This window comes from Thermobia domestica, chromosome 3 (assembly GCF_964235325.1).
Source record: "Thermobia domestica chromosome 3, izTheDome1.hap1.1, whole genome shotgun sequence".
NCBI lineage: Eukaryota > Metazoa > Arthropoda > Insecta > Zygentoma > Lepismatidae > Thermobia > Thermobia domestica.
Genome location: NC_137456.1, coordinates 251,836,781 through 251,862,315, shown reverse-complemented (window position 1 = coordinate 251,862,315; position 25,535 = coordinate 251,836,781). Strand labels below are relative to the sequence as shown.

The 25,535-nt window shown below is 35.8% G+C and overlaps 1 protein-coding gene across 7 annotated transcripts in view; it reads right to left on the bottom strand.

Annotated features, from left to right (window-relative positions):
- Positions 1 to 25,535, bottom strand: part of LOC145681013 (uncharacterized) — a 126,857-nt gene that overhangs the window by 13,574 nt on the left and 87,748 nt on the right. For 6 of the 7 annotated variants that reach the window (XM_081752279.1, XM_081752282.1, XM_081752283.1 and 3 more), the window contains 2 exons: positions 8,771 to 8,900; positions 3,740 to 3,897 (listed from right to left, as the gene is read on the bottom strand). In XM_081752279.1, the coding sequence (XP_081608405.1) occupies positions 3,740 to 3,897; positions 8,771 to 8,900 (288 nt within the window). Of the gene's footprint in view, positions 1 to 3,739; positions 3,898 to 8,770; positions 8,901 to 24,316; positions 25,209 to 25,535 lie in introns of those variants that run through there. The other variant, XM_081752284.1, reaches the window with a different exon arrangement.

The following is a 25,535-nucleotide window of genomic DNA, read 5'->3' as shown; positions in this document are numbered from 1 at the left end:
ATGACCAGAAGCACCGCCCAAGAAATATGGCGATCGGACTAGAGGAAGAGGTAGATGCAGAAGAAAAAGAGCCCAGTATATTGAAAAGTGAAATAGTACAAGCCATCAAAGAAATGGTAAGAATTAAGATCACTGGATATCTTGAAATATTACCGGATTTACCCCAGGGATTAGGAGACAATGTAATGAAAATACTGACTTTACTGATTAACAAGATATACCTGAGTGAAGAATGATCAAGGATTTTCTTAATGTTATAACGATTGAATTACCTAAGAAAATCCAGGCAAAGAAATCAAGTGATCACAGAAACACTAGTCTTATTTCTCCAGACTGAAAAGATTATTGCGCGCACACTGGGTAGGCGCCAGGAAAATAAGATAAAAGAGATGTTGCAGGAAGATCAATTTAGATTCCGGAAAGAAAAAGGTACCAGAGATGCTACTGGGTTGTTGAGAATTATATTTGAACGAATTCTTGACGTACGGGAAGAGTTGTGTCTGTGCTTCATCGATTGGTAAAAAGCTTTCGATCGAGACAACTGGTCCTAACTGCTGAAAATATTTAAAGAAATCGGGCCAGCTGGAAGGATCGTCGACTCATTCGCAACCTGTTCACAGGACAAAGAGTGAAGCTGCACTTTAATCAAGGAGAAACCAATAGTTTGGGGATTGGGAGGGGGAGTCAGACAAGATGTAGTATGTCACCAAAATATTCAACGATTATAGTGAATGTTCAATATAGGAAGCATTAAAGAAAGTTGGAGATTTCAGGATTGGAGGGCAGATCATTAACAAAATGAAGTATGTGGATGACATGGTTATTATAGCTAGAACTGAAGGACTATAGGAGATGATGGATAAAATAGTTAACATTGGGAAACAATATGGGATGGAAATCAACAGAGTTGGGTAGGAGGTTATGATAATATTTCGTGGAAACACACCCTTAAAGATCAGAGTAGAACAACGAGAGCTGGAAGAGGCTGATCAGTTCAATACCTGGGAGACTGATCAATTCAAATATTTGAGAAGCCTTTTTGAAGGGAAACGCTTACTGCACCAAAGAAATCAGATTAAGAATTGCTATAGCCAAAGACGCATTTAATAAGAAAAGATCACTCCTAACTTGCAGGCTTCACATTGGGCTAAAAAAACGTGATGAAGTGCTATATATGGAGTATCGGAATGAATGGTTAGGAGACTTGGATATTACGGAAGTTAGAGAATATCTACATTAGAAAACTAATTAAATTTCTATTGTATATATCAGACAGTATTATTGGCGCGGACAAACGTCCTCAGGTGGCTTCAAAGAAAGTGGAACACCATAGAAGAAAACCACATGTTTCTTTGTTGCATGAGACGGATATTTCAACGAGTCCTTCCAGTTAAGGGTGGTCTTCCAGTCGACATGCTGAAAGAGAAAGTGATGTTGCAATTTTCACCCTCTTGCTTACTAATTCTGCTGTGTAGTCTAGGTAGAAAGACAATGCGTGTCCTTTTTGAGTTATGTTATGATTAGTTTTTTCGTTAATTTTATTTTCATTGTTTTTCTTTTCATTACTTTTATTTTCGTTAATTTTTCATTGTTTTTGTTTTCGTTACTTTTGTTACAGCTTTTTCCCCGTTATGTTGTTGATAGTTGGTCGTTATTTCAGAAAACATGTGGGGACCTTGGGATACAAATGAAATAATTTCTCCCGCAAATTTTGCTGCGCATTTTACTTCGGATCCCGAAGAGACCAGCACTTCCAGATAGTCTAACAGAATCAAGCATTTGTGTGCAATGTACATAATTGTTTGGGAAAAGATTAATTTCAGAAATAGTTAAAATTCTAACATTATACAGAGAAACCTTGAGAAACATACAGAGACGTCCAGTCATGCCAAAAAGAAGACGAACAGAAAAGTAAAATTTTATAAAGGTAGAATTAATAAGTAATAAAGTGGTAATAATTTTTCGTATGATCTAATTAGCAGAGAGATTTATCAATTTCATAGCACGGGACAATCGCTAATCGTGGGTAAACTGTTGATACATTTGGAAGCAGTATCTAAGCTTTCCTTATGAGGTAACAATGCTTGAGAGCTTCTCAAGAAACTTAAATTTTGTTTTTGTCGCCTTAAAAAGAGGAATCAGGTGATGGAATCGGCTAGGATTGCTTGGCGATACTTGTAGCTGCTAATTCGATCCCCGACAAGGTAAGTTTGTGGGGTTTGCTCGGGGATTTCCTCTTACATTCTCATTTCACTAATTCTTCCACCATCATTCACTTGCCTTAATTTTCCGTCTCCTTTAACCTAAAGGGCATAGTTGTGGCACGTTAAACTGAAAGATTTCATTTCATATAAACCAATTTGTATATGAAGTCACGGAAAAATTTATCAGTCGTTAGTATCTTGATATGTGCTTATTTTACTCTTAAATATAGCATATTGTTAAATCATATAATTCCATAATGATAATGTTTCTACGTACCAAACTTGTTTAGTTGTTCTCCTCCCTCTTCCCTCCCCCTTCTTACAGGTATAGTGCTGCAAAGGCCCAATGAGAAAGGAACTGAATCTTTCATTGCCACCCCCAGAAATCGGTCCTTGATCCGCACCTGTCCATACTACTATTATTGGATTGCTTTTATGCTTCTTCTTTTTATTATTATTATTGATATATATTAATATCATATGTAATGGTTAATATAAGTTTAGCGATGGCAACAACGCATCAGCTCGACACTACACACGTGTCGTTTATGGCTTGTTTGGAGTGTTATTTATTATGGCGGTTAGGGTAAATTTTCTGCTTGAGTACAAAGAAGACGGTTGGGGAACAATAGAACGCTGCAAGTATAAAAACAAAAATACACATATACAGTAATTAAATCTATATATATCATTCTTATATAGATTATAGAATTGGTATTTCCACAAGTTGTTAGAAACAAGGGCATTGTATTTGTTCTAAGTATTGTATCTATTTTATGTACTGACAAGTTCTATACGGTACCATTTTCTACAAACGTACATGTAATGTGGTCTACAGATGATAAATAAATCTAATGTAATCTGATAACTTTGAGATGTGGCGTTGGAGGAAGATGAAGATAAAATGGACAGAGAAAGTAACAAACGAAGATATTTTGAAACGGGTAGGAGAGAAGAGAATGCTTTAGGCACTATTGTACAAGTGAGAAAGACAATTGGATTGAACACATCTTGCGAAGAAATTGTCTTCTTCATAACCCCATAGAAGAAAAGATTGAAAGAAAATGAGAAAAAAATATTTTGATTTAAAAGAGGAAGCTGAAGACTGAGAAACATTTTCAGCCCAAACTTAAGAAAGGAAATATACTCATTAGTCAAAGAACCTGCCCGTAGACAGAATACAAAATAACAAGTAATCGAGGAACATTTTTTTTTAACATTGCGGAGAGGAGAGAAAAGTTTACCCTCTCCCTCTCAATTCATTATAAATTTCAGTAGTGGAGTGTTATTGTGAAACGTATTTTTTCCCTTACTTTTTTTTAACGAAAGGTATCATCCGAAAACGAAAGAATGGTAAACATTGTATTTAGAATTTCAAACACTATCCTGTGGATTGATTTTAAAACCCAACCTCGTTAATATTAAGTATCTATCCTATCAATACATAAATTGGAATTTACGACTTGACAGTTTACTACACAGAAAACAGAAACAAAATATCGCTAGTATGCAAAGCAAAATAAATTATAACATACCGTGCAGGTTTTATCCACAAAGTTAAGAAGGTCTTCGTCGAACTTTACAAACGTCCACCGTACATTCGGAGTTAAAAACACTTTGTATTCATCTCTCCACTTTAATTTCTTTTCTAAGCAAAGAGCAAGCATAAACAGTTCTTCTACAATTACACTAGCTGAAAAAAAATATATATATTTACTGTACAACTATACATGTAGTGTATGTTACACTATATACCATTTTCGCAAAGCGAAAAGATTTGAACTAATATACAAAGCTGAATAAGTAAGATGGACTTAATACGATCATCTTCTACACTAATGCATAGCAGAATTTAACACACAAAGCGAACACAGTTTTACAAAATATTTAACCAATTACTCTGTACATTTCACAGTGTTATTTCCACAAATTAAACATAACTTTCTTACAAGGCTGTCTATATTCTTTATTATAAATTAAAGAGTAATGTTACAGTTTCGGAAGTATATCACTTCCTTCTTCAGACTACTATTCCAACTGAAATCATAGATAACACAACATAATTTGTTATCTCTACTAATCAAGAATCATTTTTTTTCTCATTTTTCATTAAAATTCAAAATATATGCCCATTGTTGTGACAAGGTTAAACTCTTAACAGAAATAATACATTGTTAATTAATCTTTATATTTCTTTTAACATATATTAACTAAATTAAATACTAATTAACTATCTAAATATTGAAATTTTCTACCTAATATTGAATACTAAATTTTCTACCTGAATATTGATTACTAATTAACTACGTGAATATTGAAAAACATATAAATAAAATTTAACCCTATATTGTCCTTATATTCTACTTTTCTTCTTTCTTCTTTCTTCCCTTTTCAAAATGTTCTCCCATTCTTCATTAATACTCAAGCCACTATTCAAGTTTATAGCTTTAACGTACACTTCTTTTATCCTCTTCGCTTCTTTCCACTTCCTAACCAGTTGTCTCCCTTCATATTCCAATATTTTCACTTCTTCCCAGAAGTGATGTCGATGAAGGAACAAAAATTACTTTCATTAGGAATATGGAAGAGAAGATCAAAATGATAAATACGAAGGAAGATCAAAAGTAGAAAGATATAGAAAGACTATGGGAACAATTGAAAGACAACGGTTACAGTGAAAAGGACAAGAAAAAGAGCAGGAAGAGAAGGAAGAAAAGTGAGAAAGAAGAAGAGAAAGAAGAGGACAAGAAGAAAAGATGGCATGGTATTGAAAGTACAGGGGTGATATCAGAGAAGATAAGAAGAATTTTTAAGAGAGAAGGTATTAAGACGTACAGGCAAGGAGGAATGAAGATAATAGATATCATCAAGAAAAAGAAGATGAGAACGTCAGCGGAATTATGTAAGAAAGGAGTGATATATGAAGTACCGTGTGGGATGTGTGATAAGGTGTATATAGGAGAAACCAAGAAGAGAATGCAAGAACGTTTAAAACAGCATAAAGATGATGTAAGATTGAAGAGAGACACGAATGCCATTTACAAGAACGTAGATGAAACAGGCCACGAAGTAAACTGGGAAGGAGCGAAAATATTGGAATATGAAGGGAAACAACTGGTTAGGAAGTGGAAAGAAGCGAAGAGGATAAAAGAAGTGTACGTTAAAGCTATGAACTTGAATAGTGGCTTGAGTATTAATGAAGAATTGGAGGACATTTTGAAAAGGGAAGAAAGAAGAAAAGTAGAATATAAGGACAATATAGGGTTAAATTTTATTTATATGTTTTTCAATATTCACGTAGTTAATTAGTAATCAATATTCAGGTAGAAAATTTAGTATTCAATATTAGGTAGAAAATTTCAATATTTAGATAGTTAATTAGTATGTAATTTAGTTAATATATGTTAAAAGAATTATAAAGATTAATTAAAAATGTATTATTTCTGTTAAGAGTTTAAAATTGTCACATCAATGGGCATATATTTTGAATTTTAATGAATAATAATAATAATAATAAAAAAAAAGATTCTTGATTGGTAGAGATAACAAGTTATGTTATGTTATCTATGATTTCAGTTGGAATAGTAGTCTGAAGAAGGAAGTGATATACTTCCGAAACTGTAACATTTCTCGTTAATTTATAATAAAGAATATAGACAGCCTTGTAAGAAAGTTATGTTTAATTTGTGTTTAAGATGGACACAAGGCCTTTTTATAAAAATGTCAGTGTTATTTCCTTGTTTCGTTCCAACTAAATTATCACGGTCTGAAAATAAATAAATAAATAAATAAATAACTATTCTTCCCTTAGAAGCGCAAACAGTAAGACGTCAGCCTAAAAACTGGCTGGCCTGAGTTCGATCCCCGATGGAGACGAGATTTGTTTTCTTATCTACCTTCGTTGCAAAGAGATCAGGGTTCATCTAACATTGGGATAAAGGTGACTGGAGTGTGATGCTAGCTATATTACTTCCAGTATTTGCCGAAATAAACAAGATGTAATCCCACGGGCCACCTTGGGATGAGATGAATGGGAACATCTTCATTCTCCCGTTTTCACTATTTCCTAACATACATCAAACATTTCTTTCTCATCTGGCCCCCAGTTCTTGTATTCACCAGAGACTATTTTGAGTTCTATATGGGAAGGGGGGAATAGACAACGTTTCTGAAAAAAAAAATCTTAATTTCTCGTAGAAAAGGAACTGATGACTGTCAAACTTATACAGAAGTTAAGAAGTAATTCCTATTACGTATCCAACAAAATAATAACGAGTTAAAATAATGCACAATATTTTGAAATATGTTATTATTTCAGTACGGTAACTAATTTAAACTCAGCTGGTTCTCAATAGTGTTATGGATACATAATCACAATTACAGTTATTCCAAATTTTCACCTTATATTGTTCATTTCTGTTCCGAACTATCAATTCTATTTCAGTCCCTTTAAAAATATTTGACAAAATACGAATCAGGGTAGAGTTTTTAACCTTTATCACCTTTCAAGGTTGGATTTCCAATGACTACATTGAATATACTGAATGCTTGAAGTTTTGGAAAATATTTCGAAGTAATCAGCTGAATAAAGTTTTGATTTAACGCGAGAGACCACCATATAAGAGAATAAATGTTATATTTTGCATTAAAATGATCGCAAATAATGTTAATGTTCAATATGATATAAGCACATCAGTAAGTATCTTTATATACATATTTCGATATAACTATATACACTGGGACACAGTGCAGCCACATTAAAAACTAAAAATCATGAGAATGATGTTATCATCTCTCCCAATAAATCCACCACCTTCTGATTCTTGAACATTTTATTCCTTAGACGAGTGGAGTGTCACAATTCCTAGGACTGATTTTTTTTTCTCGTCTCTGAATCAGGAAATTACGCTCACGTTTCGTTGTCTCTTAAATACACATAAATCGAATTCTTCCACCAGATAAGATCACAAATAACCGTCCTTTTCTTCTACATATTAGATGTCAACTGCGAACGTATTCACTTCGCACATACTTTATTTAACAGAAACTAAAGTTAAGTCTTCCACCATCTTTTGTACTGTATTGTTATGACAGCTCACTTTGCAGTGAGATCGCAGATTGTAACTCGTCTGCTCCCCTTAACCAATTATAATTCAATCGTCGAAAATTTGTCGCAGTGGTTGCAATTGATGGTCTATCGCTGTATGGTTTGTTACCACAGCTGGCTTTTCTTTATAAACTATTTCATTAACTTGTGCACATCATTCTTGTGAATATCCTCCTCTTCGTAAATATTCTACAGTTTTTACTGGACACCGAACCGATTGCATCCCTCTATTATCAAGAACTCAAACGATACGTTGTTTGTACTTTGCGTCCATTATTTATTTGCAATGAGAGAAGAATTATTACAAACTTGTATACAGAATGAATCAAACAATATCTGGAGTCTGGACGATCTATGTCAGTTAAAAGAAAAGTTAGATCGACCATTGCATTAGTTTCGGTACGGCCTCTCCAATATCACGCCACTGCTTTCTTGTAACTGGTTAGTTTTATTTTCACTTAAAAGACACTTTGCATAAATTTGAAGTTCCATCGTTATTCGGATTGTAGATTTTTACGTTAACACTTTTGAGTGTTTTTAAATAGTCTGCGCTACTCTGCATCTTTGTTATCGTGGAGTCACTCTTAGTAATAATTCTACAAACATCACAGAAGAAAATGAAGACTGTCTCATGTGGACGAAGTTGCACTGGACTTTCAATCTTCGTCTTTGGAAAAGCAGTATCAAAGCAACTTAGCTAAACGCAAGCCACAATTGTACAAAATCACACCCGATTTTTTTAAAATTGAAAATGTAACCGCAACATTTGCATAGTGACAAACCTTTGATTTTCGCGGTACTGCACAAGCAGTAGCGAAAATAACGAGAAACAACGAAAGTTGCATATTAACACGAACTCAAGTTACTTGTCATTCCATCAAAGCTGAACTTCGTATGTCAAGCTATAACCCTCATCAGTAGCGTAGCTACGCAAGAATTTATTTCGGGAGGGGTCCAAACTCAATATGAGAGTATTTCATATTAAAGTTCCTAAAGTTGCCCCTAAAATTAGGCTAGATTTACACAAAAGTCGAAATTTCGGAGGGGAGTCCGGACCCCCACGACTCAACCCCTGCGTACGCCCCTGACCCTCATAAATGATCATTTGCAACAAATTGCGTTTTCCAGTGTTACCGAAGTAGCAATAACAGCTATAATTTTAAACACTTCACGACATGAAGCACAATTTGATTACTTTTTATGACTTCATGATTACTGAAATTCATGAATCTTCACGACCGAAAAACACTATATTAAATAAAAATACTTTATCTTGAAGGATACGGCATAATAACAATACCTCCAAAATCGTTATTAAAATCGTAAGAAACATTCGATATTATAAGCGTGGTGACAATACAACTTTTATAGACTTTGTAACGTAATTTATTATACAATTACACTTCACACCTTTCACTACGAACCGACACAGAAAACAGTACGAAACAAAATAACTTACGCAACTGATACAAAGGTCCAGTCTCAACATCTGTAAATGTACAATGCAGGAGATTAGCAATTAACTTCTTTCCGGCTAGATTTTGAAGCGTACAGGGAGACATCCACAAAGCCATTTTTTTTATGAATTCCTGAAAAAATAAATAAATAATAACAAAATTTATACACTAAATGTATAACCCTAACAATTTTAATAAACCACTGAATACCATTCACTCTAGCTTTGTACATAATAAAAGAGATTCTGACCAAAGCATATATTATTTAACAAATAATAGCGATACTGTGTTTGATGAAGGCAAAGATACTTTGCCGAAACTGTAACGCTATTATTTATTAGATAATACATGCTTTGGTCAGAATTCCTTTTATTGATTAAACCACTACATTTAGTTTGCATTTCTTCCTTTTTTTATAAAATAGTTGAAGTTCGGAATATTCCAATGGTTATTAGCCTTTCATTCATGTGGTATCAGAGTTTGGATTGTTTCGTATGTTGTTATTTACGAAGCTCGAAAGTTTCTTTCGGAAAATTAGTATTTGTACTGCCACGGTTTCTGAGACTCACCAGAAGACAACATTCAAAATTACCAACATAGCACTTTAGTTGTGTTACTTCCCCTTACACTTACGTAGCATTTGCCAGAATGGATACAGTCCTAAAAATAGAAAATAATACCTGGTTTTTACACGTCGATTCCAGTTGAAGAAATAATCCTTTTCTTTTCATTCTCTCTTTGTACATTCCTTATTTGAAAGACTTTTGAAGCGAGTACATTTCATAAAACAATATAACGATGATAAGTATCGAATTTTGAAATGCAGATAATGATTTACTTTTATGCATATTAAGCCTCTCGCTCCTATAATAACAAAGATAATAATACGGTAGATTTATTATTGGGCTTAATTATCGTTCTTCTTCAATAGTGAGAACATAACGATGAAACTTATAGCTTGAAGTGGAATCTGAGTGACTACTCGATGTATATTAAAGGATTTACGTTCTTATCAGGAGTAGCGCCTGGGATACGTGAGCATTTAAAGCTCCGCATTAGCCATTCCAGTAAGGAGAAACAATATTTATGATTGGTATGTACTTCCAAGACAGGACACAGTGCTTTTATCTTCTCCGTTTATCATCTTTCCTCTTTATTAAACCACACACCTGAAGACGTTAAGTGCTGGAAGTTATTCTTACCATTGACTAATAGAGAGGACTAGCGCTATTGTAACATAGCGGAAAGTAAAACAACTAGGCGTATATAGAAGTTTATCAATAGGCTCTAATAGCAGTGAGTGACCTTAGATTGGAGTAAAAAAGAAAAGAATCATTTATTGTTTTGAAAATGTCAAAATTTTTCTTCCCTAACCCTTTAAAAAAAATGCGGGTAGTACTACCCTTCTGCTTTTATCTCAAGAAATCCACTGCTGAAAGTCATCGTTTGCTAGTGGAGGTCTATGGAGAGCACGCTTTATCTGGATCAACTTTCAAAAATTGATTTAGACGATACAAAGACAACGCTTTTGATGTGAGTGACAAAGAGCGTCCTGGTAAGCAGAAAAATCTGAAGATAAAGAATAAGAGAAATTACTACAAGATTTATCTCATACGCTTATATTGTCTGAAATACTAAGTATCAATGCGTCAACTGTCAATAGACGTAAAAAGCAATGAGAGTAACCCAGAAATTAGAGAACTCGGTACCACAGAATGGGAATTGACAGAATGAGACGTTACGAAATATTTAATCATTGGTGAATTGCTGCTTCAGAAACAAGAACGAAATTCATTTTTGCACCGAATTGTGACTGGCGATGAGAAGTGGATTCGATATGACAATCCTAAGCGCAGGAAGTAATGGGCGCGTTCCAGCGAACCATCAACATCAACATCACAACAGGATATTCATGGAAACGAGATCATGCTGCACATTTGGTCAAACCAAGTCGGTGTAGTCTATTATTAGCTGCTGCAACCGGGTCAAACCGCTAATGCTGAACGCTACCGAACAGTTACTCAATCTGAATCAAGCACTCACAAAAACGCCTGCAATATGACAAAAAACACGACATAATTATTATTCTGCATGACAATGCCAAACCACATATTGCAAATCTAGTGAACTAAACTTTGGACTTACCCCGCACGCCCTATTTACCAGACGTCGCTTCTTCAGATAAACATTTGTTTCAGTTGATGAAGCATGACCTTTCTGAACAACATTTCAGATATTTTGAAGATATTAACAAAGGGTTCGATGAGTGGATCCCCTCAAAAGAACCTTATTCTTATATTATTATCGTAGAAGACATGTAACCCGAAAGGTGAAAGAAGGTTGTAGCTTACGAAGGGCAATACCTTAAATAAGATATACTGTACCGTTCTTTTGAAATAAACATGAATGTTTGTTGCAAAAAACAGTGAACAGTGGGGCAAATCTTTACTTTAGGCAAGGCAGTGACAATAACCGGTTCCCGCAGTTACAGATACAGTTCCCAAGAACGAAAGACAGAAAACAACGTGCCCTGCGGGGCTCTCACCCGCCTTCACTCGCTAACGCTCGCTAGGCAATACTATATGAATCAGGAACAGCAACGACATTAGTGAGAAAATATCTATGTGAATAAGGAACAGCAAGAAATCAGTGACAACATATGAATAATACTAACACTAACAGGATATCACTGTCTTGCCCAAAGTAAAGAGTTAATTCTGTTAGTGGAATTAATTCAAGTACCTAAATAATTTTTTTGTTCAAACAACTGGTCGATAATATACTTGCCTCTCCTTCGTTGGTGTGGATTTGAGTTTTGATGTCTTGTCTTGTCTTGATCCTCTTCCGAGGAATAAAGTTTCAGAGTCGCAGCTTAATCAAGCCAAGGTCGACTATATCACTGATTATTCTTTAAAAATAAAAATGTATCACAAAATGGCCCATCCAATATGGACGATTGGCCGGTCGACAGTTAATTTGTTTTTCAACTTATATTATGTATAGAAGAAAGAAAAGTGGCGCTAAATATAGTAAAAATATTTGTAACACAGTAAAGATTGTACCTAGGTAATAAAATGGAAAATGTACTAAAGTAAAAACTGGTTAAATATAAAAAATGAATAAAAAAGGAGAGCAAAGCTCCCAGCTACTTTGTAGGAACTTAGGTAATTTCGTCACCGGAAATTTCGCCACCGGAATTTTCGTCACCAAAATATTATCATGTAGGTTATTTTGTCACCGGAAATTTTGACATAATAATTTCGTCACCTGTAATTTTGTCACCAAAATATTAGAATGTAGGAAATTTTGTCATGGTCATTTTTTCACCTTTGTTGAACTAAGTAGAGACAAAGTAAACGACCAAAACAGCTAATCTTATCTTAATCAAACTTGGAAAACAATTCAGTTGGTGTTCGACTCTGGAAAATCGAAGTTTCGGATACTTGACGCAAGAACAAACAATAATAAAAGAACATAATGTCAGCTTCAGAAAATGTTAAAAGCACAGGCAAAATGTGTAGCTAATGGATTTCAAATATTAAGTTTTCAAAATTTCAGAACAGAAAATAGAAAAAAAATATAACTTGTTATAATGCAATAAGAGTTTTACAGATTGATTTTCTACTATTCATAACATGATAGGAAACAACAAGCAATTTTTTTTCAAACATTTAGTTCCAATGTTATACGTTATGCACAGAGACTGGAGCCGTTTCTGCAAAATCTGAAACACTCTTTTAGTTTCTTTTTTGGTGGTAGACCCACAGCATCTTGATGTAGCTTAGTTGAAACCATTTCTTCAACTTGTTAAATTAAGTACTATCAAAATTGTCCAGAAGTTTCAGCTCTTCCTCTGAAGCCTCTTGTATTCCTGATGCACATCTGTTGCGGGAAGAAATGCCAATCCGTTCATTTTCTCCCATAATAGTCATTGCTCTTGCACCGTTCTGTGAATCCAATCTCTTGAACCTTTCTCCACGTTGAGTGAGTCAGGTGAAAAAAAGCAATGCTGTACACGAGTTGATAATATTTCTGATAGAATTACTGGAAACTTTTATCTCTTATCTCAAATACGATATCTAAAATATGTAACTCTTTATTTAATAATAATAATAATAATAATAATAATAATAATAATAATAATAATAATAATAATTATTATTATTATTATTATTATTATTATTATTATTATTATTATTATTATTATTATTATTATTATTATTATTATTATTATTATTATAATATTTCGATTTGCTTCAGTTGAAGATTAAAGAAAGCAATTTCAAAAACTTTTTCGATTCATTCATTGTACTTGTATTATGTTCTAAAAGACACTGGTGATGATATTATCGTGACAAAATTACCAGTGACGAAATTACCGTGACGAACTTTCCGGTGACGAAGTTTCCGGTGACAAAATTACCGCCGCCCACTTTGTAGAATGGCCTCCATCTTAACGTCCCTCGAGTTTTGATGTCACAAAATTGAAAAAAAAAATTACGATTTAAATAATAATAATAATAATAATAATAAAACTAACCGGTAAAATACAGAGTTTCAAGTTTCTTTCTTATATGATGTTTGAATAAAAATGCAATCGAGGGTTTCCTGACATTTATGTTACGTTTTTTCGAAGGTGTTTCACACACGTGACAGTTACCTAGTAGCAGTATATTATTGTTCTCCTAATATTTATGAGTGGGTGGCCACAGTTATCCTCAGAATTCACTTCGCAATTAATTGGACGAAAGAAAGATAATTCTGATAAAGAACTAAAATAAATATGCACGTGTATAGTACGCTACCACTTCGCAAACTGAAAAATATTCTTGCGCTAGTATATATATATTCTTCTTTTAAAAGTTCTTTTTTTAATAAACTGAATATAATTTTTCATACTCTTTTCATCATAACTTTTCCATACTGAATATCAGTATTTTTTGCTTTAAAATTGTAAAATCATTCAAGGTAAACTTGCATATCAGTATGAATTGTGCATGAATGTAAGTATTTAATTTCAAGTTACCTGCACCCAGTATGACAAAAGTAATGCTACACTATGTAATATCTTCTGGCAGCAAGGTGCTTCTAATCAAGAATGTTTTCTTTTTTCTTCTTAAATATATTTTCTTATTTTTCCTCCTACTATAGTATCACCACTAGCTGAAATGCTCGTTTTTACCACAGGAAGAATAGATTTACGGCAAATACTTGACAGAAAGATTTCAGTCCTCTTTTCCACCCTCTTACGATTAGTATTTGAATCGAAATGGAAAGACAAAAACTCAACTAGACCCAAGTGCCAATCATTTTTAAATAATAAATAATAAATAATAAATAATAATAATAATAATAATAATAATAAAACTTTCAAACGATGTGGCCGTTATTGTATTCGAATAACCTACACCTCCTTCCCCCTCTTCCCATAGAATACCATTTCAATCCTAATGTAGAGCTAATGACAAATACCCAGATCAATCCAAGTTCATTTTCATTCAGTTTCGCAATCCATCTTAAACAGATTAACTGTGTTCTCTCTTCCGTCATTTTATGAATACAAAATAGAAAATTAAAATATTACAGAAATGTTTCTCCTTTTTACAGGCAGAATTTTCGAAACCCCTCAAACACATGCTACAACTTATTTTCATTAATTATTTAATGTTACGAATTCCATATGCTTAGCTTGAAGCGCTCGTCAGATACATTACTCTTGTCATAAATTTTGAATCTCTTCTCCCTTAGAATATGTATTTTCATGAAAGTTACAAGATAAGTCAAATGCTCAAAAAATAATTTCAAACCCCTTCACCCAGGGGGCTATGCTAACGTGGGTTCCTGTCACCACGGCATGGCGCGTCCTCAGGTTGCGGATCGAGGAGAAGGCCTCTAGATATAGAGGTTAGCTGCGAATATACTGAATAAGCAGTCGCGGACAGACGACTAGGAGTGGTCCTCCAGCTTGGGGATTTGGGTAAGGCTAACACCCTCATCCTGTGAAAAAAGGTACTTGTTCAGAAACATTCACAAAAGCCTCGGACAAGGACTGATAACTTGGCACGACATCAGCAAAAGAAAATGGACATGAGATTTGGAACATGGAATATTAGAAGTCTTTATAGGGCAGGCGCGTTAAAATCTGTAACGAGTGAGTTAGAGAAATACAGGATGGACTTAGTAGGAGTTCAGGAAGTTAGGTGGGAAGGAAATGGATCTGAGAATTCCGGAAATTTTACGTTCTTTTACGGGGAAGGAAATAAAAATCACCAGTTAGGAACAGGGTTTTTCGTTCACAAACGAATATTACCAGCAATTAAACGGGTTGAATTTGTTACTGACAGACTTTCTTTTATTACTCTTAAGGGACGGTGGTGTGATATTATTGTTTTAAATGTACATGCTCCAACTGAAGATAAGGGTGACGATATAAAAGATAGTTTTTACGAAGAAGTGGAACGGATATTTGACCAACTCCCGCGATACCATATGAAGATTCTATTAGGGGATTTCAATGCGAAGGTAGGACGAGAGGATATTTTCAAACCGATTATAGGGAACGAAAGTTTGCATAAGGAAAGTAATGACAACGGTGTTAGACTCGTGAACTTTGCAACATCCAAAAACCTAATCGTGAAGAGTACAAAATTCCCACATCGCGACGTTCATAAATACACTTGGACATCACCAGACGGAAAAACACATAATCAAATTGATCACGTTTTAGTAGATAGAAGAAGACAATCTAGCATAATTGACGTCCGGTCGTTTAGAGGGGCTGATTGTGACACTGATCACTACCTGGTAGTAGCGATAATACGGGAGAGATTATCGTTGAATAAAGGTAATATTCAATGTCCGAAAACGGAGAGATTTAATTTAAAGAAATTAGAAGAGAGCCAGGTAAGAGAGGAATACCAGATTGAAGTTTCGAATAGATTCGCGGTTTTAGAAGACTCGGAGTGCACTAGTGTTGAGGATACTTGGATTGAAATTAGAGATAGCATTAAAAGTTCAGCAATAGAAAAATTGGGACACGCGGAAATACGTAGGAACAAACCATGGTTCGACCAAGAATGCATTAAACTAGCAGAGAAGAGAAAACAGGCAAAATTACGGTGGCTACAAAATCCGAATGAAACAACTACACAAAATTTCGCAGATATCAGGCGGGAAACTTCCAAAACTTATAGAACAAAGAAACGGGATTTTTTGAAAGCTAAAATTAAGGAACTTGAAGATAATAGTAAAAATAAAAATATTCGGGACATGTATAAGGGGATCAACGAATTTAAGAAAGGCTATCAACCTCGTGCTTATATATTAAAGAAATCTGACGGAACAGTTCTCACCGATACGGATAGCCTCTTAAATAGATGGAAAGATTTCTTTGACGATTTGCTGAACACGCAGCCAAAAACTAATGTGCGTGGAGAAAAGGAGATACACACCGCAGAACCGTATATTCCAGAACCCAATCGAATAGAAGTGGAAGCCGCTATAAAGAAATTGAAGAAACACAAATCTCCGGGTGTAGATGAAATTCCGGCTGAGTTAATTTTAGCTGGAGGCGAAAAATTGTGGAACAAGATACACAAACTCATTCTCCTTATCTGGAACAAGGAAGAATTGCCACAAGAGTGGAAAGAATCAATCATTGTTCCAATTCACAAGAAAGGCGACAAAACTGACTGTAATAATTATCGAGGCATTTCTCTTCTGTCAACATCCTATAAAATCCTTTCAAATATTCTGTTAGCAAGATTGACCCCATACGCAGATGAAATTATTGGAGATTATCAGTGCGGATTTAGACGAAATCGATCAACTATCGACCAAATATTTACCATTCGCCAAATACTCGAAAAGAAGTGGGAATACAATACCCCGGTACATCAACTATTTATTGATTTTAGAAAGGCTTACGACTCGGTTAGAAGAGAAACATTATACAACGTTCTTACAGAACTTGGAATACCGAGAAAGCTAATTAGATTAATTAAGATATGTTTAAGTGAATCCCAAAGTAAAGTCCGGGTAGGAAAATTTTTGTCCACGAGCTTCCACGTCGAAAATGGCCTGAAACAAGGAGATGCGTTGTCGCCATTATTATTTAACTTTGTGCTGGAATACGCCATAAGGAAAATCAAAGATAGCAACCAGGGCCTAGAGTTGAACGGCATTCACCAGGTTATGGCATATGCTGATGATGTAAATTTAATAGGGGATGATAGAAGAACACTAGAAATAAATGCAGAGATCTTATTAAACGCTTGCAGGGACATGGGTTTAGAAGTAAATGCAGAGAAAACTAAATACATGGAAGTGCGTCGGGACCGTAATACGGCAAATTGTGGAGGCGTTAAAATATTAAATAATGCTTTTGATAAAGTGGATACTTTCAAATATTTAGGATCAATATTAACAGACAAAAATCATATTCACGAAGAAATTAAATGTCGACTAAAAGCAGGGAATTCGTGTTACTATTCGGTTCAAAATCTCTTGTCGTCGCGAATTCTGTCGAGAAATTTGAAGCTTAAAATATATAAAACGATAATCATGCCTGTTGTTCTGTATGGTTGTGAAACATGGTAAACTACATAGTTTATACGGTTTACCCAACATTGTTAGGGTCGTCAAGTCTAGGAGGCTTAGGTGGGCAGGTCATGTGGCTAGAATGGAAGAAAGTAGAAACGCTTTCAAAGTCTTGACTGGTAGACCCATAGGAAAACGACCATTAGGAAGACCTAGGCGCAGATGGGAGGACAATATTAAGATGGATCTCGCAGAGATAGGAATACAAAGTAGAAACTGGATGCAATTAGCTAAGGATAGAAGTCAGTGGAGAGCTTTTGTGAACGCGGCACTGAACCTCCGGGTTCCATAGGCCATAGAGTTAGTTAGTTAGTTAGTTAGTTCACCCAGGGGGAAAAATGAGACGGAACGCGGGGGGGGACGTCGTTACTCCACTTCCAAAAAAATATCCATGGCGTCCCCCACTTCCTAAGAAATTATAATGGGCAAAGATACGCACGGCGTTCCCTACTTTTTTAAATCCACTTTTTACCCTACTTTCACCCGTTTTCCGTGGCGATGAAACAGACAACGTCGATGTTATCTTTATATATTGAGAATATCATAGAATAGAAATTGGCAATTCCTTTAGAAGCGGAATTTCCTAAAACGCTGAAACACGTGGCCACTTACTTATAATAAAGTAGCCATATACGATGTTTCATTTTCCGAACATGAGGACTCGTTAGATATTCTTATTTGTAGAATACATTTTAACCCCCCCTCCTTCTTCCACCTTCTTTACGATTGGTTCGTTCAAACGATTCAACCGTTTTCCCATTATGATCAGACAGACAATGTGGATTTGAAAATGGAGGTAAAATTATAGAAATTTCCGGTTTGAAACCACTGAGAGACATGCTAAATTATTTTTAATGAGAAGTTTTTATGCCAAGTTTCCATTTTCCTAACTCGAGAGACTCCTGATGCACTCTATTTTTGATATAAATTTTGACCTCCCTTCCCCCTTTCGGATACATTACCATAATATGTACTATTCTGAAATAGTATGAGTATTGAATATCAAATGAATTGAAACTCCCTCCTCATTTTCCAACAATATGAAATGATTAAATCAGTACATTGTCAAAATTGTTGGCCCATTCACTGTGATATAAAAATCGAAACACAGTACTTTGTTTAAACTTGCAATATGAAGATTCTACCATCACACAGATTAAGGTACAAGGTTCAGATTTACAATTGATTAGTGTCCCAGAATGGTCAGAAGAATCGCATTTTTACTTGTATTTTAAACAAAATAAATATGATTAAAATCATAAGTTTAAAAAGAAACTATTTGACTTAAATCTCCGTATCAATAAGTAAAGTTCCTTTTTGGGGGGAGGGGAGCAGGAGTTAGTTCATAGAGTTTCCTAAGAAAAAAAGGAAAAGAAAAGAAAGCCTGTTTTATTCGACAGTTACAATAAAACACAAAATCATCAACGTAAAGCAGGCTACAGACAGGAGGTTGAATGTGCGGCAGAACACCATTAACGACGATAGCAATTAGTAAACCTATGAAGACAGCCTTGAGGAACGCAGTTTTCTTGCAGAAATTGTGAAAAACGTGCTCCCTAAACTAATCTCCTCCAGAAAGTGCGCTACAAACTTACGTACATGGTCACAAAGATCCCAGTCGTGAACTCTTTTTAATATTTCGTAACGCAATGCTCTGTCAGAAGCCTTTTTCAAATCAAAGAATACAGAAACAGTCCTCTCCATGCAACAAGGATTCCTGAATCTGGCTGTTGAGATAAGCAAGATTGTCAGTAGTGGTTGGAAGAATGGAAATGTCATACTGATGTTGCTCAAGAGAAAATGTGACTTGAAGTACTACAACAGGCGGTTGTTCACCATGCCTTCAAAAACTCGTGACTCTGAAGCCTGTAGATGTCTCTCATTTAGACTGATAGTACAAGAACCTCACGTCATCGCAAAGAAAACTCTCCTCTGACCACATGCTAATCGTACACAACTGCAATATCGCAAGGTGATTATCGCGCGAGAAGTGGAAAATATCGTAAGCTAGAAAATATGATCAATCCCTGGACAATTCATAAACGAGCCTAGCTCGAGAGCAGTGAAAGATAGGTTAACATTACAGAAGTTTAATGGTTCCGCTCGATGAAAATAGAAAAGTCTCTACACAACAGTGTACGATGTCAGAAATAGAAGAAAAGTGTTAGCCCAAAATGTGGCCTACCTTTGTGAGGTTTGCTTTAAGAACGATCTACTTTTAAATAGGCACACTAGGAATAGTACAGTACTATGAATACTGAATGAGCAAACCAAAGTTATGCCATAGACACATTGTGCCCAGTCATTCAGGGAGAGTCTTTTTAACTTTGGCGCTTCGATGATTTAATGGCACAAGCAACAGAATGCAAAACTGTTGGAGATTCTCGACAGAGGGATGCAGATTGAAAATGGCAACAGCGTGGCGACAAGTTTGATAGTCTCTTTGATGTCCTCGAAACACCATTAAACTCACCCACGTAGGCACTTGTCCGGAACGGAGCCACATACAGCATCTGTAACAGCCTGTTCAAATAGATCTACAGAAGCAGTTACAGAAAAATTATCAGACGGGTGAAATTTCACTCAATTAAAAAAAAAAGTTTGCAAATCAGCGTTTCAAGTAGAAGCGGATAATGTGATTCAGTTTGGCTAAAAGCAGGTCTGCAGCTATTATCAAGAAATCACTGGTGTAGGGCGGGATGTACACTTCACATGAGCCAGTTATGGTCGTACTGCATAAAAATCAATATGTGAATAAGTACCAAGGTCAGTAGAGAAATTAGAAGATCTGCGATCATTGAGAACGAATATTCCAACTATTTCATTAAAGTCAGTCATCTGACGGTCACAATCTTCTCTGCGAATAGACCCCCAGAAGCAGTGGTAAGCGTTCAGATGTACGATAATCAAAACGGGTGGCTCAAATGGTGATACATCTAAAGTAGATTGGCTGATATAAATACTTCGGGTCTAGGACCAAATCGTGATCGGGTCAGCTAAGAAAACTAGCATTACAATTATTTGTGAACAAGAATTTGGGTGGATATGCCTGCAACGAAAAACACATCCGACAAATCGATGGAAACGCAAACAGCTGCTCGACCATCAGTGCGTTTATCGTTTCTATATAGCACGTAATACATCAAAGGAAAGACCCGCCGCTGAAAATACGTTTCCTACAAACTTATAATAGTTGTTTCCATTCATAAAGGTGGCTATTGAAGTCTTTAAGGTTTCAACTTTGTGAACCAATTACTGTCCACTTACTTATCCATTAGTTCGTCTTCCACCCTATCCCGATTTCAGTTAAATCAAAGGTGTTTTTGAACCGATTGAGATTTCGCCTCCCTCTGAGAGATGACTAGGTCTTTAAAATAACGATGTATTTTGACTTATTTGAAGCCAGTTATGTATAGTGAGTGACGACGAGATGTCATTAGTTTGGTACTACTAATATGGACATGATGTTTCTGGAGGTTCGTTAGATAACAGTATGACCAGGGTTTATACATCAGGTCTCTTAGATCTAAATATCCAGTTTAAGTGGAAATATCGACAGTCTCGATCGCTACCCACTTCCCAGAAGTAGCTGTAGCAAAGGTAAACAGAATAGGAAGAGAGGTTGGAATGATTTCTTCTAGAAGATGGTTAGCATCGGCAGTGGACATGAGCGCTCGCATACACCTCTTTCTAGAAAACTGGACAGCCCTAGACCAAGAAGAAAGATCACCTCACAATTGACGCAATAAGGCTAGGTCACTATACAGGACTCTCCACCACGACTTTCCTCATAAAGAATAATAGCTGCCGTCAAAGTATACGACTTGTTGGTGTGCCCGAAATGATAATACTGAAAACAACGGAGAGAACTAGACATGTCTGGTGGAACTCTGAGTCGATAATAATCAATCTTCATGAATTCCGTGAATATAAATAGACTGAAAGACTTTATGACCTGGCTGGAAGCAGTTCATCTTGACTCCCGATTTTTAATCCAAGCTACTTCTACTACATATTAATTCGACAGCTCTGATTCAATCGCCTCATCGGTTGCGTTTAGGAGATCTTAATATTAAATCACTACGTGACTAATATTCAGTTGACATTATGTTACTACTGTACCTTGCTAACATAAGCAATGTTTAAGTTGCTTAAGTTAATGGCTTGCTACCTTAAGCAACTTCTTTGACTCAGTTCTCCTCATTGTTTCCATGAACGATGTTCCAGTCTCCAGTTTCGTAATGTCTGTCCGAGGTGAGTAATTTCTAATTTTATTGATAAATAGGAACAAGCCCTTAATCCCACTACTGATACATGGAGTAGAGATTTTTCTTTATTTACAAAGTAGCAAACCACTGGAGTCGAACTTTCCAACAAATCTTCATTTACAGAGACCCTACTATTTCTCTCGTGTTCTGGACTCCTTTTAGGGAAAGGCCGGCCCCGAAGAATTGAAAGATATTTACACGACTTGATACCAAAAAAGCGTGTTGTCAAAGCAACACCACATTGGACCACTCGCTGGAAGAAATAACGTAACTCCTCTAGCAATCCCGTACGCACTCCTTAAACATAGGTCAGCGCGGGACCGACATGGGCAAGGAGCTTACGAGTTGCACCACATCACTCCCACTGACCAACAAACATGGCACTGTAAAGTAAAAATTAGAAATCAGAATGTAAGTTCACTCACAGTGGGCAACGTCATAACATTGGAAGACAACGTAAGTATTTTACCAACATCTGAAAATAAACAAACTGACTCATCAAAAAATGTAACTGTTACTTTTACCACACATCCTTCAGAAACACCAGAGCCAGTGGCTGGACCAACAAAAAGTTATTTGGGATAAACATCTACATTGGCCGAAGATTGAGGATTCAGAGAAGAAAAGAAGTCGATCAAGGAAAAGAGCACCGTTCACAGCTACCTTTCAAAACATTGAAGGAGTATCACGAAACAGCACAAAAAGACAAGATGGAAAAAGCAGCAGAAAAGAAGCGTAAAAGGGAAGAGCGTGGAAGCCGAAGAACATTAACAAGAGAGAACAAAACGTGTCAACCTAAAGAATGGAGGACGATACAGGTAGCTCTAGAATCAGATGCTTATTCACTTCATAACACTTCCAGCAGCTCATTAAATGAAGATCCCAATGGCAAGTTATCCAATGACTTCAGATATTGATATTAAATCTAACATGTATGTAATTGTTGAATATGGAGGCGAATACTTCCCTGGAATTATAACTGCAAAGTGGAAGGAAACAGGAGAACCCCAGAAAACACACGCACATGGTGTTTGTCCACCAGAAAGCTCGCTTGGCGCAAGCTGGGGTCGGACCAAGGACCCCAGCACCAGAAGTGAACAATCTACCACTGAACCACCGCGGAACTGCAAAATCTGGAGACGATGTTGAAATTAGTACTATGACCAATAGTGATGCAATAAGCTAGAAGTGGCCAGAACCAAGTGCCAAAATCTGGTATAAAATGGACAAGATAAAAGAAGTCGTCACAGCACCTGTCATGCTTTCTGCTCGAAATAAGTACAAAGTCCCAGAAATAGAAAAATACCACAAGTGTTCAAAACTGATTTTAGTCTGAAAGTGTTCATGCTTTTCTTTTTATTTATTTTTTAAATTAGGGTTTATGTATTTTAGTAGTACGAACAAGCCATTATCTTATGCTATATCATTAGATACCGTCCACTATAGTTACCTTCCTTCTAGTAGTGAATAGCACGTGAGCCTTGGGTGCACGCATTACGGGATTCGATTCCTGGTGAGAGAGCATTCAATTTGATTACAAGCAGAGGATCCGAATTTCCCCTTAATAACTTTTAGGATCTTGGGTTTTTGGTGTATTTTTTAGACTTTCAGTCAAGCAGCTACTGTATCGTCATTATTTATCCTAGGATCATGGTTCACACCTCATTCTCTTCAGAATAGAGCAGGCTTTCAAATGGTACCACTTACATGCCCATACCATATACCAGGTGAAAGGGACAGCTGTTTCATTCGGGAGTTGTGCACATGGAAACATACACAATAAAAATGCCTGTAACTTTTTACCAAATGCACGTATCTTAAAACTATTGCTACCAATGTTTTTCTGCTTGAATTCTAGTCCAACCCAAAACTTTATTCCTATTTACAGCCTGAATTCAAGATGGCTGCTGTCAAGGTTCACCTCACCGTACGACTTCCCCTTAGGCATAGTATGTACCCACATTGTTGTTAGTGACTTTTTATTATTAATAGACCGTTTACAAGAGGTGGTACTGAACGTATTGTGCAATTGTCTACATGGATACGTGACATTTCAATCTGCCATTTTGGGTAATTCCACTTCGAAAACGCAGCTGCCCGCCAAAAAATATTGAACATATGCCTAATAAAAGAAAATATATTGTTTAAAGTTACGACGTCATCACCTCCTATGTCTCGACGCAGGAAGGTGTGAAACCATACGTAACGTGTTCTACAATGCCTCTGGGCTTGAAAAAAAAAAAAAAAAAAAAAAGGACGAAAAAGCTCAAATAGGAGAGTTATAACGCAATGTACCATGAAACACTCCTATGGTACAAATTGTACCATAAGATCCTAAAAGGAGCATGTGAGCCTTTGGTACACGTATTACGGGATTCGATTTCTGGTGAGAGAGCATTCAATTTGATTACATGGAGAGGATTCGAATTTCCCCTTAAACTGTAGTTGCTTGTCTGATATAACCTCAATGCTGTAAAGGGACGCATTAATAAAATTAAGTTTATAATGAGATCATCACGAACATGCAATAACAAATAAGGAAGAGAAGACGACTGTGCAAAAACGCACGAACATTGCGGCATTCATAATGTAAAATATACAAAGATCAAGGAATGTTTCAAAGGAATTAGTGAAAGCACCATTCAAGTGAAAGAGAGAATGACTATGTCCCTTGTTTCTTACCTTTGTTCACATATGCTTCTGCAGTCTCCGGCGTCGCAAAACGAATACCTATGTACAAGAGCAACATGAAAATTTTAAAACTTATCTCTCTCCCTTGGGAGAGCTGTTTTATACTTTGATAAGGTCTCTGCTTTGTAACTGCATTTAGGTATTCTATCCTTGGTCTTTTTAGTCCTGTTTTCCTTCTACGTTTTCCCTTCCAGCAACACGGTGATCCAATCGGAGTGCCGAATAAAGATAGCCAAGCATGCTGTTTCTTCTTTTTCCTATTATCTTCATGATTTGTCGTCCTTCATTAGCTTCCTTTACTATGTCTTCATTCCTTCTCCTTTCGGTCTAGGATATGCGCATTCTGCATTCTGCGCCAACATCACAATTCAAATGCTTCCAGCTTGGATATTTCAGTTTTTCTGAATGTTCACGTTTCTGATACGTACAAGCATGTCTAGTAAAAAACGACAGTCGCAACGCGTAAAATTTGTGCAAGCCCTACCACAGTAAATGTGTATTAATTGAACTTAATATCGTGACCCTCAGCAGATGTAGAACCACATGAAGAAAGAAAATAAAACTATTTAGTTTAACGTTTCACTCTTATGTTCTTTAGGCTAAAGGAGATGCGAATTTTTGTCTTCAAATTAAGTGTTTTATGTTTTAAATTAAATTGAGTAGCCCAACAACAGCTTCTTGCTCTGAATTGGAATATATAGAAATCTTACTTTTACTGATTACCTACCACGCATTGATACTACGAGTTTTTCTTACGAATATTCTTTTATGAAACAGTGTTTACAAGCTATAACGGATATGTACTAGAAAAATTAACCTGCATCGAGGAATACAAAGTAACTAACAACATACGATCTTTGAAAGTACTAAGAGTCGATTGGTCAGAAAGGCACTGTACATCTAATTCTCAGTGGGATTTCTATTGAAAATCTGCACCACAATCAGGGGGAGGTAAAGCGCACACCCATTTTAAATTTGTTCTGAGCATGACGTCACGATAGGAGCATATAAGTATTTTACAGCAGGAATTAAAAGGACGCTGTGTGTGGCCTTTTCATGAGAAAATGGCTGAGCCGATTGAAATGAATGTTTGAACATATTTTGCACATGGCTCGAGCCGAATTTATGTCATGTCATTTTTGTTCAAATGTCTATCCTAAGGCGTGACAAACAGGGTTCAAATCGTATCCCAAAAACAAAGTATCTCACC